Source organism: Nannobrachium achirus (assembly GCF_963921795.1).
Source record: "Nannobrachium achirus genome assembly, chromosome: 10".
Lineage (NCBI taxonomy): Eukaryota > Metazoa > Chordata > Actinopteri > Myctophiformes > Myctophidae > Nannobrachium > Nannobrachium achirus.
Genome location: NC_137819.1, coordinates 53,790,675 through 53,810,221, shown reverse-complemented (window position 1 = coordinate 53,810,221; position 19,547 = coordinate 53,790,675). Strand labels below are relative to the sequence as shown.

General features: G+C 40.2%; 1 protein-coding gene across 2 annotated transcripts in view; it reads left to right on the top strand.

Annotated features, from left to right (window-relative positions):
- The first annotated feature begins 2,028 nt into the window (after positions 1 to 2,028).
- Positions 2,029 to 19,547, top strand: part of LOC308292145 (uncharacterized protein) — a 29,220-nt gene continuing 11,701 nt past the window's right edge. For both annotated transcript variants that reach the window (XM_080734410.1, XM_080734411.1), the window contains exons 1-5: positions 2,029 to 2,369; positions 5,627 to 5,766; positions 12,416 to 12,494; positions 14,535 to 14,620; positions 14,960 to 15,165. In XM_080734410.1, coding sequence (XP_080590536.1) covers positions 2,287 to 2,369; positions 5,627 to 5,766; positions 12,416 to 12,494; positions 14,535 to 14,620; positions 14,960 to 15,165 — 594 coding nt within the window. In that variant the 5' untranslated portion in view covers positions 2,029 to 2,286. The remainder of the gene's footprint in view (positions 2,370 to 5,626; positions 5,767 to 12,415; positions 12,495 to 14,534; positions 14,621 to 14,959; positions 15,166 to 19,547) is intronic.

Genomic DNA, 19,547 nt, shown 5'->3' with positions numbered 1-19,547 from the left:
TCTCATGAGTTACATTAAGTGTCCATTTGGTTCTTAACTTTAAGTAGTTTAGCCTGAGGACCCCCTGGAACCCCCCCAATGACCCCTGCTGGGGGACCCTGTACCCCACATTGAGAAACGGTATCTATCCCAACTGCACGCTCTGCACTTCAAATAGTGTTGGACTTGGTACCTTTCTTCACATGGTTTGGGAATGCCCCAATGTGTCCTCATTTTGGAACATGGTGGCCTCGAAACTTTCAATAATTTTTAGAGTCAATATCACATCTTCTCCTGCTGTTTTCAGCACACAACCAAGTGTAAAATCAGTCATTACGATGCCAAAATACATTTCAGTTGATCTTATGATATTTAGTCGACTAAAATTAGACTAAAACTAAAGCTTTTCAGTTGACTAAATTATGACTAAAACTAAATGACATTTTATTCAAAAGACTATGACTAAAACTAAATCAAAATTTGCTGTCAAAAACAACACTGGTGGAATGCAAACGTTTAGATGGCTTAGCTATAACAATGGCAGACCTCCCAACCTGTACGCATTTTGCGTAGTAAGCACGCATTTTTAGTCTCTGTACGCAGGTACGCAAACTCCTCTAACGGCTACGCATTATCGGGGGATGGTAACACAACACATTCTGCGTTGTGTTCGGTTGTGTTGTGGTGTCGGTACTACATCCACTCGGGCTCCATATCTGCGCAGGGGTCCTTCGCTTGCAAATGACGTCACACAATGTCACACAATATGGCCGAACACAGCAGACCTACTAGCTCACATTGCCTCACAACACATAACAAGCGCAACGCTTTGTAGGCTTGTAGATCGGCTGTTTTCGCCCCACCACGCAGCATGGCAACACCATTCTACAGAGACAGCAGTGTTCATTCTTCTCTTTTATAATTAATATGATGATTGTGAATTTCACTTCTAACCTTTACTGAACACTGGAACATGACATTCCCAAAAAATAAAAAAACAAAAAAAGATAACCAAATAATATAACCAAAATATAACCAAAAATATAAAAAAATATAAAAAACCAATATAAAATATAATATATATAATATATTATATAATATATTATATATATATAATATAATATATATATATATATTATATATTATATAATATTATATAATATAATATTATATAATATTATATAATATAATATATAATATTATATAATATTATATAATATAATATTATATATAATATTATTATAATACTATATATATATATATATATAATATTATATAATATAATACTATATATATATATATAATATATAATATATTATTATATAATATTATATAATATATAATATATATAATATAATATTATAATATTATATAATATAATATATAATATTATAATATAATATTAATATAATATATAATATTATAATATAATATTAATATAATATAATATTATATAATATAATATTATATAATATAATATTATATATATAATATATAATTATATAATATTATATAATATTATATAATATATATAATAATATATATAATATATTATATATATATATATTATATATATATATTATATAAATATAATATATATATATATATATATATATATATATATATAAATATAAAAAAACAATATAACCAAAAATATAACCAAAAAATAAAATAAAAAACCAAACCTATTTGCCAAAAATAGCTGATCTACAAGCGTGTAGATCTGCTATTTTTGGCTAAAGTTCTCCTCAGAAAAGGGATGAGAGGATTGTTCATTTATTCTAAAAGAATGGTCCTCCTATCACACATAGATTTGGTGAACTTTTATTTTGAAGGCTACTGCACTTTTATTTTGAAGGCTCCTGGCTTATTGTAGCTAACTCCCAGGCCGGAAACGCTAATGCAGCTCACTTCACGGAGCTCAGACGGAGAGCCGATCCTATTGTGTGACGTCATCAACAGTCGCAGGACCCCCGCGCTAGGATGGCAGAGCGAGCAGATATTTGACCCACAGTGGCTTAAAGTGAGGCAAAACATTTTTCTCCCTGCCATGTAGTTCCTCCCAGGCACCACATGAATGGTGTGTGAATGGGGCGCATGGCGCTGGGGAGCACTAGAACGGAAGCGATGCTCGTTTTGTCGTTAGAAGAAGAATTTAACCGATTGGAGGACGGAGTCTGTTTGTTTTGGTCATAGAGTTATAAGAAGGTTTTGGTTTAGTTCAGCATGCACGCATCTCACAGCGACGCCGACGAGTTATCGATCGGATACATAACGGCGATATTAATCAGATTAATGTAAAAGAAGATGATACGGAGAAGGGCCGTGGTGTCGTGCGAGTCGATGCACAGCGACTGTTCCCCCCCTCAGTGCTGCCAACGATCTAACAGGTAATAATAAAGTTTTAAACCCCTCCTCTGAGGTGAATTCACATGTCATAGCAGCCACGATGGTGAGAATTGGTGAAATCTTGTACTATGCCTAACCTAAACCTATCTTGCGACGCTGGTGAAACAAAACGAGCGGCTGCGCTCAGCCTGGAGCTGTTGTGTTCTTGTGTATGAAGTCCGTGTTATACTTCGTCATACGACGGTGTTGCAGCGAGCAACCAGTCGGAAAAGTCAAAACGTGTGACCCAGTTCTTTCTTAGTACAATGAACTGAAGCATACATTGGCCACGATTGGATAAAATACTGGGCTGCCTGTTCCACTTTAACTCGAGTATGAATGAATGAATTAGGCCGATGTGTATTGTCAAAAACATTAACAGTGAACAAATTATTTGTGAATCTATGAAGACATTAATGGTCTATCAACAATGAGTAGCCTGCAGCCTATATGAATGAATATACAGACTAGGCTGTATGTGATCTATACACAATGTAGGCCTATATATTAATTAATGGATGGAATAGAAACCTACATGAGTTGTATACTTTCAACTTCTTGAAAATCATGCACAGAAATGTGGATTTATTTAGGCTGCTCAATTAACAAAGACACATGTTTATGTAAATAGCCTACTTGACAATGAAAAGCTATTTTGCAATTTGAATAACATGATTACATTGATGTATGTTCATTCATAAAGTCACTGGTGATAGACTGTTTTGCTAGTCTATTGTTAACTAACTCTGAGCAAGGGCAGTTAGTATATTTTATTAAAGATTTGTCAACAGAATTGCCAATGCAACATTATTGTATTGCCTGGTAATACTAGCCTACTTTTTCTCAGGACCAAATGGCATTGTTATTTAAAAGGTTGTTCTAACATCTTGCCTCCTCCTATTAGTGTAAGTCAAGACATGCAATGTGCTACATTTCTGGTGTGAAATTTTGTTAACATAACTGTCAAGGTCCCACCCAAAAAGGTGCATGGAACCCCCCAAAATATACGCTGTTTTGTGAGGGAAAACAACAAAAATTGCACCGCGGGCGCTGCGGGCGCCACACTCAAAAAAATGTGCCAGGGTTGGCAGGTCTGCAATGGTTCCTGACTGTTCCTCGGGGACCCATGGTTTGTCTTACCTGTCTGTCGTCCAATGCTTCATTTCCATTGCAAAAGTGCCAGGTCATTCATGGCAATGAGGTGCTAAGCATTTTACGGTCTAATATTAGTCTTTATGTTACAACCGGGGTGAACAGGACTGTGTTCATTGCTGTGGTCCTGCTATAGTAGCGACTTTTAACAGTTTTACTGCCAGCCCATTTCAGTGTTTTTATCTGGTGTAAACCAGATCATTAAAGAGATCATTTTCTGGCGAGACATTCAGGCGACCTAGGCGACCTATTTGCCGATTGGCTGTCCAATGTCACATGGTAACCGAGCTAGTTTCATGATTGGAAGCGGCCCTCCAAACGATGGGATGGGGGGTACTGCATTAGGGCCAATAGCAGGGGACTTTCCCGTTCCTCCAGGCTATGGAATTCTAGACTGGTGTAATGAAATATTTTGTCCAGCAGGGAGCACCATTCCTTCACACTTCACAGGTCAGGCCCTAGAACTCTATGGTCAGGCCCTGTGGTCACACATTTCTGGACACCAATATCTGTGTAACATCCATGCATTTATACAACTGCGAGTCTGCCGCTGCGTGCTTGATTTGGCTGTACACGCTGACTTGTTCATCAGGAAACATGCTCCCTCATCGATTGGATTTTACAAAACAGACCCGCGTCGTCACATTGAATCCTGTTTAAGAAGAGCTTAAACACAACTTTCTAATGTTACATTGATGACGTGAGGAACGCTAAAGTCGTCTTGGTTACATAGTAGGCTATGCGAAAATAACAAAGCTCAGAGTCGCAAATTCAATGATCGCTGCATCAGCACACACAAAACACGTGAGAGAAGTAAATGAATGAAATGGACATCACGTTTAGCCGATTGAACGATTCCAAAAGTCATACGATTGGAAGTTATTGCTACATGCGGCTACATGCGTCTCATGCTGGTTTTGTTAGGCAATAGCCAGGGTCCAGGGAGTGCACAGAATTTTAGAGAGGCATGGGCTGACATTTCTAAAAGGGCCTTTTCATACGGATAAAAGTTAAGGGCTCAAGCCCCTTTTGCTGTATGTGCGCACGTGCCTGGCGACCACCGCGTCACATTACAGACTTATCATTTCAATCCGTTTCTTTGCAAAAACACATTTCTTTTAGAAAACATTTGTATTCTTGTTTCTCCCAGTGTTATGGTTTTTAATGTGTAAATATAGCACTTTATTATGGGGAAAAACGTGTGTAGGCCTATTTTCCTTTTTTAAATCGCTAAAATAGCGCATTTTTGAACACATTTCCTTAACGGTTAACGGTTAATTAACTGATAAGGCCTGACGGTTATCGGTTTAGAAAAAATCTCCATTTGGCCATCCCTAGACATATAGCCTACAGTAAGTTAGAATATTATGAAATATACATGAGAAAGAACACCAACACTAACTTCAACACACCAATACACCAGATTTTAAATTGACTGTGTGTCGATTCTTGTTTTACGACCACAAGAAAACGCTGTTTACACATCTATCCGTTCTGTCCATTCTTTTCAGTACCCTGGGTGACGCTAAATTCCACCATAGTTACACTCATACAACCATTCTAACAAAATGAGCAAATAGCTACTTTTGCGTCGGGCGCTCCACGCATGGGCGATCCACACGTGCATGCTGGTACCGGGTTGCCACCAGCTGCTCAGATCTTTTTTCGGAATGAAAATCCGACTTACGGGTGAGGAGGAAAGTGTGTTTTTATGTATAATGCATTCTAACCAGAATCACAACAAGGCAGACCCAGAATGGACCGTGCACTTCCGTGTTTTCGTTCAGTCACATGATCTGCCACTGGAGGCAAGCGTTTAGGTTCCGTACGGAACCCTTGTTTGTTAAATCTTTAACTATTGAAAAATAGCAGATATACAAGCTCACAGTGCAGTTGGGTTTTTCAAAAAAACTTAGAAAGATTCAGGTCCAAATTCAAATGTTCACGATTCTTCAAAAAATAGCAGATCTACAAAGCACTTGGTGCCGTGCTGTGAGCTTGTGGATTTGCTATTTTTTTAATAGATTTTATAAAGCATAAAATAATAATACGCAGTAATGCGTACCCGGTCTAAATGGTTTCATGTTCCGTGTGTTTTCTTATCCAGAGAGCCCTTGATGTCGCGACCCCTCCCCCAGCCAGGCACCTTTGAGTTCCATGTGAAAAGGATGAACGAGAAGGGGAGGAAGCATGAATGGCAGATGGAGCATTTCAAGCCTCAGGACCAGCTCATGCTAATTAGAGAAGGTAGAGACTCCACATGTGCACACCTGCTAGGCTTGCCTTGGTCAATATTGATTTTTCCTATTAGAGCTGTCACAGTTATTACATAATCGTCTAATCGCAATTATTTGACATAATCACGATTATTTTTCATAATCGTTTCCATGTTGAAAAATGTTCATCTATTTAAAAAAGTCAATAGTTGTGGAAGTAGCCGATCTACAAGACCTACATGTTTCGACCTTGCGGTCTTCATCAGGGCAAAGAACTGGAGCACCAGTCATACAGATCCATTAGTCATACAGATCCATTAAATAGTGGCTATTCACATGATGTTACTAATACACAGGCAATTAATGACCATTGTAATCACGGCACACCCAAAGTATGCAAGCACACTGATTAAGTGGCCTACACATCTACACACCCACAGCAGCCTACTGAGCAAGACAGAATGAGCCTACAATGCAAATGCAGGAGATATGCTTAAAGTCTCAATTATATAACAAATAACAAAATTATCTAACATATAATTTTCCAAAAGTCTGTCTGTCTGAGTGTCTGAGTGTCTGTAACAGCGTTTCTCCTCAATGGCTGGAGCAATTGATCTGAAATCGCATCACCATTAGCATATGAACACACCTGACATAACTGTGAAGCCCGTTTGCCACTTTCACAAATCATATACTGTATATTAGCATTTTTATGGTGTATCTACTATCTATTCTGCATCTAGCATGAGGCACATCTATTCTGCATCTAGCATGAGGCAACATGTTTAACCAGCTCTGTGTGTGTGTGTGTGTGCAGGCAGGCGGGTGTGTATGCAGGCGGGCAGGTGGGCGGGCGGGGGGGGGGGGGGGGGGGGTTGTATCTCTGTAGCCATTAAACGAAATGGGTATTTCTTACATTGATGCTCCTACATATTATCATGCAAGCACCAGTTAAAGTTACTTTCCATCCCTCATATACTGTGTGCACAGTGCACATCCCATAACCCACACACTGCACAACATTTTGGAGCTCATATCTTTGAACGGGTAAGGGCTAGTATAACAAATAACAAAAATACATAAAGAAAATACATGCCAACAATAATAAACAAATAAATCACAAAGAAAAAGCAAACACAGAAATAAACATTGTGCATAAAATAAGATAGAAACCCAAAACCACTATAGGTAACACATGAAGTCTATGTCCTCATTTAAACCAGGATGGGTTAGAGCGTCTAAGGAATGTATCCAGAAAGTTTCACGTTGATTCAGTTTTTTGAGACGGTCTCCACCTCTGGTGAGGGGTTTGACGTGTTCAATACCTGTAATACGTAAAAGGGAATCATTACTATTGTGGACAGTCCTGAAATGTCTAGCTATGGGGTAGTCCAAGTTATTAATGCGTATAGTGTATTTATGTTCAGCCAGTCTGTCCCTAAGCCGGCGTTTCGTTCTTCCAACATAAAATATATCTGGGCAGGTACAAGTGAGTCTATAGATTACATGTGTAGTATTGCAATTCATAAAATCGTTTATCTTGTACACCTTCTGGGTTTTGAAGTCTGTAAAAGTTTTAGTTTGTTGTACATTAGAACAGTGAGGGCAGTTCATGCATTTAAAAGACCCGATGGGTCTTTTGAGCCAGGTTTCCTTTCTAGTGGGGAGCAGATGGTTATGTACCAACTTGTCACGTAAAGTAGGGGCTCTTCTAAAAGAAACCTGTGGCGGCTCAGGGAATACTGATCTTAAAGTAGGGTCACTTTCAATTATCACCCAGTTGTTCTTAATAATGTGACCAACCTGGTTAGCAACCGTGCTATATTGTGTGACAAAAAAGGGCCGCGGACTAGAAGAGTTCGCGCGTTTCTTTTTTATTAGCAAGTCTGAGCGCTTAATGCTCTTAGTCTTGTTAAGTGCGCGTGAAACAACACCTTTATTATACCCTCTTTCACAAAAGCGGTTGGTCATGTCTGAGGCTTGGGTCTCAAAAACTTCCTCGCTGTCACATATTCGTCTGAGACGTTGGAATTGACCATAGGGAATATTATTAGTCAGATAATGGGGGTGAAAAGAATCAGCTCTCAGTAATGTGTTGCGGGAAGTTTTCTTTCTAAAAATAGTTGTATGTAACATGCCCAGATCATCTTTTGATATAGTGAGATCAAGAAAATCAATGCTGGATTGAGAGTATTCAATTGTGAGTTTAATGTTAGGATTCAAAGAATTTAAATATTTATGAAAACTCAATAATTGTGTCTCAGAACCATTAAATATAAGTAATAAATCGTCAATATACCGGCCATACCATGTAACGCACTTAAAGAACTGATTCACTGGGTTCAGTACAAATCTGTTTTCCCAATACCCCAAATATAGGCATGCATAGTTAGGAGAAAAACACGAGCCCATAGGGACACCAATACATTGTTTGTAAATCTCATCCGTAAACATGAATACATTATTATTGATAATCCAATTCGTAAGTTCAATAATAAACTGCGTGGGTGGCAAACTGTTTCTGTCTGAGAGAAAAAATTCCATAGCCTCTAAACCATCATTATGATCTATGTTGGTATATAGAGATTCTACATCCATAGTAACCAAGAACTGAGAATGTACATTGTTAAGCATTGCTAATCTGTTTAGTACATCTGTGGTATCTTCAATAAAAGATGGAAGCTTATGGACAAAAGGTTTAATATGAAAATCAATAAGTTTAGAAGCCTGTTCAGTTAGAGTACCTATACCAGAAATAATGGGACGACCTGGGGGGTTATCAAAAGGCTCTTTATGGATTTTAGGAAGTAAGTAAAATGAAGCTAACATGGGGTGTTCCACCATCAGATATTTGAACTCATTTTCAGAAATCCATTCAGCCTCCTTAGCTCTAACCAACAAATCATGGAATTGGATTTGCATTGTAGGCAAGGGGTTGGAGGAAAGCTTGATATAATGTTTGGAATTTAGCTGTCGCTTAGCTTCCAAAATATAATTCTCTTTAGACAAAATCACAGTGGCACCACCTTTGTCAGCAGGACGGATCACAATAGTGTCATTTTTTGCCAAATCATCAAGCGCAAGGCGCTCAGTACGTGTGAGATTGGATTTAGGCTTAAAGCCAGACACAGAAGAGTCCACAAATAGTTTTTCAATATCAAAATCCACCTTTTTGGTAAATGCTAACAAGGATGGATTAGACACAATGGGAGCAAAACGGGATTTCGGTCTGAAATCAGGACCTGGAGCAGGGAATACACCAGGTTGTACCTCCGTCCCAGTAGAATTAGAGTCTGTGTGGGAGGAGGGGACTGGGGCGCCTGGGTTTGGATGATTATGTGTATGCGCTCCCTGGTGGTAGTACCAAGTTTTTAAATGTAGATTCCGATAAAAACGGAATAAGTCAACTCTGGTGTTAAACAAGGAGGTGCTGTGTGTAGGGGCAAAGGACATACCTTTGGACAGAACACTCAGTTGGTCTTTACTGAGGTTGATTTGTGAGAGGTTCACTACCGAGGATATTGTTTCCTCGGTTGGTTCCTCAATGATGTGTGTCTCTGGGACGCGCGCTGTGGCTGCGCGTTCCCTCCGTCTGCCCCGGCGTGTCCTCTGTTTGCGCCCTTGTTCGCTGCTTGATTTGCTCTCTGTGGAGGCGGCCAGTCGTGGTCTAAAAATCACACCCGTGTGAAGTGGAGCTGTGTGTGTGTGTGTGTGTGTGTGTGTGTGTGTGTGTGTGTGTGTGTGTGTGTGTGTGTGTGTGTGTGTGTGTGGATCATGTGTACCGATTTTTGTGACATTTGAAGAAAATATGTAGGAAAAGGAGCAAAAAGTGTGTTTTGGAGAAAATTCAAGATGGCGGAAAATCTATCATGGCGCAAATGGGCGTGGCCTATATGGGGAGATGCGTCATGACCCAAGGAATCCAGGGAAAAAATATTTTTAATTTTCCGACCTACGGTTCAAGAGTTACAGGCCAAAACGTAAAGTGGGGTGTTATGGCGCCACCATGCGGCCAAATGACACAATTATTTTTTATTTAATCCTTGAAATCATTATGAACCTCCTCTCCAAGTCTTGAAACTCTAGCCCCTATGGTTTGCGAGAGACAAATAATTGAATGTGAGTTTTTGCGATTCCCATTATAAGTCAATGGGGAAAATTAATTCACTAATAAATTAATATCAATTAAACTATAGAACCTTTCTCTTAGAAAAGTAATAGCCCATGATTCCCGAGTAAGCCGGTCGATTTGACATATGGCGCGAGTGTGTGGTGGCAAAACTGTGGGACTAGTGGCGTGCCGAAGTTTAGGAAGTTCAGGCTACATACACACACACAGACACACAGACACACCCACACGGCCACGTATAGGGAGCCTGTGCTTCACACAGCTCCAAAAAATGCTCGGTGTCGTCGGTAGACACCGGTTTTGGGTTTCTATCTTATTTTATGCACAATGTTTATTTCTGTGTTTGCTTTTTCTTTGTGATTTATTTGTTTATTATTGTTGGCATGTATTTTCTTTATGTATTTTTGTTATTTGTTATACTAGAAGCTTTCGGGCGTCTAGTCGGCGACCTGGCCAACTCGGAACAATGTAAATAGGGAATGAATGCCCCGCCCTTTAAAGCAAACCCCATTATACCTGTTTTCATAGGACCCGTTTTGACCATCTGTCTGCCTGTGTCCATTTATGCCCATATATGGAGATATCTGTATCTGTCTGTCTGTCTGCCGGCGTCCATTTTATGTCCATATATGGAGATCACTGCAGTTATAGTTCTGGGTCCATTTTATGCCCATATATGGAGATATCTGTCTATCTGCGTCCATTTTATGCCCATATATGGAGTATCTGTCTGTGCCTCCAACTGTGTTGCAGACACAGTGCCGGTTCCCCCTTTAATGCAAACCTCATTATACCTGTTGTCATAGGACCCGTTTTGAACATCTGTTTGCCTGTGTCCATTTATGCCCATATATGGAGATATCTGTATCTGTCTGTCTGCGTCCATTTTATGCCCATATATGGAGATCTTTGACCATCTGTTTGCCTCTGTCCATTTATGTCCATATATGGAGATATCTGTATCTGTCTGTCTGCAATCCATTTTATGCCCATATATGGGGGCATTCATTTTATGCCCATATATGGAGAACGTGCGTGCCCTTGGGACGAACGGTTCTCGAGATACGCGGATTACATACATACATACACACTCACAGAGATTTTTTTTTGACTCATGTGGCGTACGTGATGTCAGAGCCTTTTATGAAGTGATGTCACAATGAGTCAGAGCTTTCGCCGATTTCCTCCGGAACAGCCTGATGTCAACAATCAACCCCGCATAAGGAGATTCCGAACGTTTCGCGCCGGTTCGGGGTCCATTTTATGCCCATATATGGAGTATCTGTCTGTGCCTCCAACTGTGTTGCAGACACAGTGCCGGTTCCCCCTTTAATGCAAACCTCATTATACCTGTTGTCATAGGACCCGTTTTGAACATCTGTTTGCCTGTGTCCATTTATGCCCATATATGGAGATATCTGTATCTGTCTGTCTGCGTCCATTTTATGCCCATATATGGAGATCTTTGACCATCTGTTTGCCTCTGTCCATTTATGTCCATATATGGAGATATCTGTTTATGCCCATATATGGAGAACGCGCGTGCCCGTGGGACGAACGGTTCTCGAGATACACGGATTACATACATACATACACAATCACAGAGATTTTTTGTTGACTCATGTGGCGTACGTGATGTCAGAGCCTTTTATGAAGTGATGTCACAATGAGTCAGAGCTTTCGCCGATTTCCTCCGGAACAGCCTGATGTCAACAATCAACCCCGAAAAAGGAGATTCCGAACGTTTCGCACCGGTTCGGGGAAACCGCGCGTCGGGTCGGGTCGAGACCCGGCACTGCACTCCGTGCCGCGGCGGGGAACGCGCGTGCCGAATCTGAAGCCGGTGGGACGAACGGTTCTCGAGATACGCGGATTACAGACACACAGACAGACAGAGACTTCTCGCATTTATAGATAGATAATTAAGACTTTAAGCATATCTCCTGCATTTGCATTGTAGGCTCATTCTGTCTTGCTCAGTAGGCTGCTGTGGGTGTGTAGATGTGTAGGCCACTTAATCAGTGTGCATGCACACACACACTTGCATAATTTGGGTGTGCCGTGATTACAATGGTCATTAATTGCCTGTGTATTAGTAACATCACGTGAATAGCCACTATTTAATGGATCTGTATGACTAATGGATCTGTATGACTGGTGCTCCAGTTCTTTGCCCTGATGAAGACCGCAAGGTCGAAACATGTAGGTTTTTAGACAATAAACTTTGTTTTATTTTAAACTCCTCGAGTGCTCGGATCTCATCTCTTTTCTATGAAGTGACTTCTTATTGTCGGAGTGGCAACACTTCCATAGAGGTTAGGGATAGGGTTAGTGTCGGAAAGGGGACATGTCGGAATGGAAACATGTAACCGCCGGGGGGTGACATGCTTCAAAAGGGGTCTTTCAACGATATACTCCACTGTTTTCAGAAGGCTTGGTTCTCAAGCCTTCAAAGTAGAACTGAACAGAATAAACGGACACATAATACATGTTTCTGTTGAATCTGTTCTCCCTCTGCTCTTCTTTTCTCTTCTAATTTATCTCCTTTTAGAAGTGCTGGAGCAGGAGGTGATGAAGCTGGAGGAGCTTCACAACCAGGAATCGAAAAAGTGCGAGCAGATAGAGATGAAGTACGGCTCTCAACTTGCTCTAGAATTATTTAATGCTATTGAAAAATAGCAGATATACAAGCTCGCAGCACCGAGTGCCGCTCTGCCCCATCACTCTTCCTTTTTTTGTGAATAATTCAAGATGAGCTTGATTGATGTCAAGTTGGCTGCTGGTGCGATCGTAGGCGAGAATTGTGTAGCGTTCCATAACGGAAATGACTTGCTCTGGAATTGGTTTTAAAGCCTTTGACAGAGCCATGAAGGCCTCTGTTGCCAATGTCAAAGGCATTCCAGGTTTCCCATGCTTTCTTCTTTCCCCTGGTTGCAAATGCAGATACTGTGTCACAGCCAGCAAAGGCATGGAACACAGGAAGAGCCATGGATTTGTCAGGAGTGGACCCAGAGTTTTGGCAATCTCATGGGCAGGTATAGTGTCTGAAGTGTGTTTTTTACAGTCCCAAATGCCACCCAGCAAGCTTGGTCTTGAGTTATTCACAAAAAAGGAAGAGGAGAGCAACTAAGCCCCCAACTAAGGATGCACTGGTGCAACAACTCAAAAGAGCAGTGTACCAAGGAGTACACTGTTGGGGACAAGCATTTGAGGTGGCACCAGAAATGCCATCTCCAACAGACTGGGGTTGGACAAACCCACTTGATTGGAGACCATTGTGGTCAATTCTTCCACAGGCAAGCCAATCTCTCCTTCAGCTCTTAAGTTGTGGCTGCAAGAAAGGCTGGCAGGGGCATTACAAATACAATATATATATATATATATATATATATATATATATATATATATATATATATATATCCTAATAGTGCACAGCATAGTGTCAATGTGGAGGAGGCTGTGAAGGAGACAGTGAAGATTGAAGAATAGATTCATCATCAGCATCATCATCATCAACAACGACAACAATCAATCAATCAATCAATCAATCAATCAATCAATCAATCAGTCAGTCAAACAAAAAACATGCATGAAACTTGAAATCAATACTAGCAAAAAAACATGAAATATATGTGCTTAAGAAATAAATTTGAACAAGACAATGAAACCAAATGTATGCAACAGACGCAAAATATTGTGATTTCCTTCTCACATCAATTGACTATTAAATATTCAGCTGGACAGTTTATGATGTTGTACACATTATCAATGGAATCATTGACCATCAAAACATAGGTGTAGAAATCACATATTCTGTATTATTATGTATGGTTCTGTAGATAAGACGCAAAATACATTATCTGGTAATGGCGGATATTAAAATGCCCACCATGGCCACCAGGGAGCTTTTTTGCGATGGCTCCATATCTGACAATGTTCAGGATCCCAAACTATACAAGTGTACCAAGTTTCATACTTTTATTGAAAAGTGAAAAATGTTCGGACAAAACCAGCGGACTACCTCACAACATCACCGAATTGACCATTAACTATTCACCTGAACATTTTACGATGTTGTACATGATATCAATGGAATCCTTGGTCATCAAAACATAGGTCTAGACATCATCTATTCTGTATTATCATTTTTTGCTTAGGAGTTATGATGCTAAATACATTAATTGGTAATGGTGAAAAGTAAAATGGCTGCCATGGCCACCAGGGGGCGTTTTTGCGATGGCTCCATATCTGAAAATGTTCAGGGCCCCAAACTGTACAAGTGTACCAGGTTTCATACTTTTATGATAAAGTGAAAACAGTTTGGACAAACATTCGGACAAAACCATTGGACTACCTCACAACATCACCAAATTAATCATTAACTATTTTTCTGAACGGTTTATGATGTTGTACATGGTATTATTGTAGTCATTGACCATCAAAATATAGGTGTAGACATCATCTATTCTGTATTATCATGTTTGGTTCGGGAGTTATGATGCTAAATACATTAATTGGTAATGGTGGAAAGTAAAATGGCTGCCATGGCCACCAGGGGGCGTTTTTTCGATGGCTCCATATCTGAAAATGTTCAGGGCCCCAAACTGTACAAGTGTACCAAATTTCACGCTTGTATGAAAAAGTGAATGATTCTCGTCACTATCCTCCAGACTTCTGATGGAGTTGGAGAAGCAGCGGGAGAAGAGAGAGAGGGAGAAGAGGGCGTCTCAGGCCAAGCTCACGCTAACGAGACAAGGTAGAGACTCCACATGTGCACACCTGCTAGGCTCACAACACGACGCGATGCGTCGAGTTGTGGGCTCGTAGAACGGCTATTTCCACTATCAATGTTCTTTTTTAAGTATACAGTTGTCAAATATTGTGTCGGAAAGGGGACATGTCGGAATGGAAACATGTAACCGCCGGGGGGTGACATGCTTCAAAAGGGGTCTTTCAACGATATACTCCACTGTTTTCAGAAGGCTTGGTTCTCAAGCCTTCAAAGTAGAACTGAACAGAATAAACGGACACATAATACATGTTTCTGTTCTCCCTCTGCTCTTCTTTTCTCTTCTAATTTATCTCCTTTTCCAAGAACTGGCGGACGTTAAGTTTAAGCTGAGAGGGCGTTTCAACCAGAAACCGTTGCTGACAAGGCACTGCGAGGACATAGAGATGAAGTACGGATCTGAAATAGCTCTAGAATTATTCAGGCACGAGGAGGAGCACCTGCGTCTGGAGAAGTTGATGAAATACGGGGATCAGGAGGACAACAGACGACAGTCCAACTTCATGGACCCAGTGAGTACTAGAGTGTACTAACCAACATAATACGGGGGTGTAAATATCGTCACTGTCGGGAAGAAACCTTTTATCTACAAGTTTCAAATTTGTATGTTTCTTCGCAAAGTAAAGCCCTGCTTCATACTGCACAACAGTAGTGAAAACAGCAGATCTCAACGCCTCGCACCGGTGTGCCCCTTCTCAGGGGCACACCAAAGGTCCCCAGGCACAGTGGTTGAGAAACACTGCAGTATTGGTCCGGTCATTTTTCTTGATTTCTCATACTCTCTGCCTATGGGCCGAAGTCTGGCAATGCCAGGCTATATTATAATACAGTAGATCAGCATTGGCTGGCCACAACCGGTTTGTCACACACTCCCATTGGTATGCAAATTTAGCCTTTTGTTTTCACCTGGCCGATTTGAGTTGGGTATCCTTCACTTAAAGGGCCTACACCATGCTTTTAAAACTATATTTTTTGTATAAATATATGCTCAAAATTGAGTCTTAGACAGGTTTTAACCCTCAAAAAACACTCTGACCATTCTTTTTGTTTGTTCTAGCTCTACTATAATGAGGCTCTCCAGCTGCAATACCAAAACGGCCTCTGTTTGCTCAGGGGCGCATCTAGTGGGGTTTTTCCAGAAAAAAAAAAGTTTTTTGAAAAAGAAAAAGTTTTTTGAAAAAAAAGTTTTTGAAAAAAAAGTTTTTGAAAAAAAAAGTTTTTTGAAAAAAAAGTTTTTTGAAAAAAAAAAGTAAGTTTTTGGAAAAAAAAAAATTTTTGAATTTTTTTTTTTTTTTTTTAAGTTTTGAAAAAAAAAAATATTTGAAAAAAAAGTTTTTTTTGAAAAAAATTTTTTTTGACTGCATTGCATTTTTTTGAAAAAAAAAGTTTTGAAAAAAAAAATTTTTTTGAATTTTTTTTTTTTTTTTTGACTGAAAAAAAAACGGGAATCCGAGAGTGACGTCACTCTCGTCAACTCTCAGAACATCACTGTTCTGAGAACCCGTGGAAAGCTTTTCATCTCTGTCTGCCCAAAACCAGAGAAAGACACAACGGTCAGAAATAGGACTTTGTGAGGATAGAAGGTGCCAGTGGGACCCCAAAAAAAGGTTTTAAAATAGAAAAAGTGAAAATTCATGGTGTAGGTCCTTTAAAGCATAGCACCCTCAGCCATTGTGGGCTGCCGCCGGCCCTGCCTAGAAGTATCACGTTATTGCTGTATAATACAATAATACCACTACGCTTGTGGTATTACTGCATCATCAAACCTTGACGAGCTGAAAAATGAACACCTCCATGCCAGTAAATTCCACCTTTCAACAATGAAATCATAACATGTCTAAAAAATTTGTGTGGGGGTATATATATATATATATATATATATATATATATATATATATATCTATCAGGGATTGACACTAACGGTTGCCCGACTGCCCGGGGCAAGTAAATAAAAAGGTCGGGCAGGTGAATTGTGCTACTGGGTTGCCCGAACGGGCAAGTGCACATTTTGAGCAACATAATAATGAGATGTGTGCCTATACTTGAACAGGGGCTACAGGGCTAGTTGTCCGTCTCTCTCTCCCTCCGAAGTCCCTCCACACGCCCCACACACACTCACACACTCTCTCACACACACACACACACTGAACGAACGCGCGTGCAGGCAGCCGCCAGCCAGTGGCTATGTGAGCTCCGTCAAAAACAGCGAATCTACAAGGCATACACACTCACATTATGCTACAGCATGGCCAGATTAATGCACGCACTTTACGTGCTGAAGCACAGGTCACCAAACGTTGGGGAGAAAGTGAAAGAAGACAGAACTATTACTGCAAAAGTCGCTAAAACATTGACATGTCCGCGAACGGCGCGAAGCGTCTATTTTACGAGTGAAGCGTCTATTTTCCATGCTATCAACAGTGCTTTCCCGATGTTTCCCTCCCTGTATTGCGCTACATAATGTATTTAATCATGAGCAGCATGCATGTGCACTGCAGGGCAGCCTGCTTGTTAGCGTTCTGTGCTAACAACTAACATAAACACATCTCCGACTCTGACGGTCTGCTGTCCAGCGTTGCCAGGTTTTGTTTGTGAGAGAGAAACAAGCAAGACTATTTTATTTTCTTCTTCCTTTTTTGGTGTGTGTGTGTGTGTGTGTGTGTGTGTGTGTGTGTGTGTGTGTGTGTGTGTGTGTGTGTGTGTGTGTGTGTGCGCGTGCGTGTGTTGGGGGGACGGGGACGGGGGGTAGTTGTAGAAAAAAGTACTCAAAGGTTTTACTTAAGTAAAAGTATCAATACTGCAATATAGAAATACTCTTTTACAAGTAAAAGTACTAAAGTAAAAGCAAAAGTGCTAAAGTGGTTTACATATGTCTTATAATATTATAATTTATATCTGCAGTAAGTAACTAGTAACTAAAGTTTTCAAATAATTGTAGTGGAGTAAAAGTACAATATTAGGATCCAAGATGTGGAGTAGAAGTAAACATATTGTACAGTACTTAAGTAAATATACTCCATCGCTGCGGGGGGGTAAGTGGCCAAGACCTGAGGGCAAGTAGAATATGGCCTGTACTTGCCCGACGGGCAAGTGCCTCTGAGACCTTACTGTCAACCCCTGTATGTATATATATATATATATATATATATCTCTTAATATTATAATTTGTGAGCCAGCCCATGGAGCCCATGACGGCCTATTCCCAGCAAACCAGTAAACGTAACGGTTCCCCGCTTGGCATGTACATTGCTCAATACTCTGGCAAGCAACTAAGCTATGTTTGCTGCCATGATTGTACTTAAATGTCATACAATTAATATAAAACGTAATTTTTTATACAGGCATATATTTTAGCCACCTCTCGCTAGGACCCCCCTCCCACCCTACTGCGCATGTGCGACTGCAGTGCACACAAGTAGAGATGGGATTTATGGCTCTCTGAAGTGAGCCGGATCTCTGGGATCCGTTCCTTTCAAAGAGCCGTTCAAAAGAATGGCTCATTTGAGTTACTATGTAGATTTTGATTATGATTACAAATAACTTCAACCCTATATAAATGTATTTCTGACATACATATGTAGCCTACATACCTGCTATTTGAATTTTGATTATGATTACAAATAACTTCAACCCTATATAAATGTATTTCTGACATACATATGTAGCCTACATACCTGCTATTTGAAAATAGCCGATCTACAAGCTCACAAATGATTTTTTTATTTATTTTCTTTTTTTACATTTTATTCATTGTAAAACCTGTGAAACAGGACATTCTTAAAGTACATTTTGATACCAATACTTTTGTACTTTTACTTAACATTCCAAGTTTCTACTTGTGGCAGAGTATTTCCACATGGATTGCAGTATTGATATTTTTTTTACTTTACTTAATAGAGCACGCACGCCGAACACACACAGTGACACATTCGCGAACGTGCAAATGCTATGGTGTAACTAAATAGCCTACGCATGTAACATTGTGTTGACGGAGGGACGCTACTCTAACGTGCAAGCTTCAATCGTTATATTGCTTTCTGCAATGGAGAGCAGGGGTAGGATGAGGAATAGTGGAATACACAAAAAACATACCAGCGAGGCATTTATGTAATTTCCAACATCAAAAACCCCAAATATTAACAACAATCAACGGGTCGACATGTCTCAGAACGTGCCTACTTTCGCCATTTGATTTCTCCTGACTCCTATTATATTGGTGCTAAAAAAGACTAACTCACTTTCAGACAGCCCAGACCGGGTGGGGAGGTGGTTGAAAAATCTATTAGAAGTTTGCAATAGAAAAAAGTACAGTTTCATGACAGTAAAAATCACTGGTACAAGGTCAACTAAAAGGAGATCCTAGAAAGCCGAGGCTTATTTCCACAGGAAATAAGCCTAATGGGGCCACGGCCGCTTAAGGGACTGGAGGAGGTTGTGTTATTATTTAGGTGGCGTAGAAAATTACAGTAACTATATATATATATTTTACCATTAGTGTCCATGTGTGCCTTTTTGTTCATGATAAATCTTGGATATTATCTCACTACCTTAATCAGAATACGTACCAGCCAGTCTGTCCGCATTTCTGCTAACTCTGCGTCCGACTGTCCGTTGTTCAATTGTGTAAAAAACATAATACAAAAATGCCTCTCCAAGTGCCCATATGTGGGCACTTGGAGAGGTGGCCACCTAGACAACTGGGCACTAGGGACATAAAGTGGAGCACACACTGAACGCGGGCAGCTGCGCAGCGTCGCATCGCGGTATCGACGCACGTGAAGTGCCGTGCGGTAACCCCAACTGGATCAGTTGGGGTTACCGCCAAGTCATCCAGAATCAATTCTATATATATAGAGAGAGAGAATTTCTTAGATTTGTTGTCTTTTGAAATACT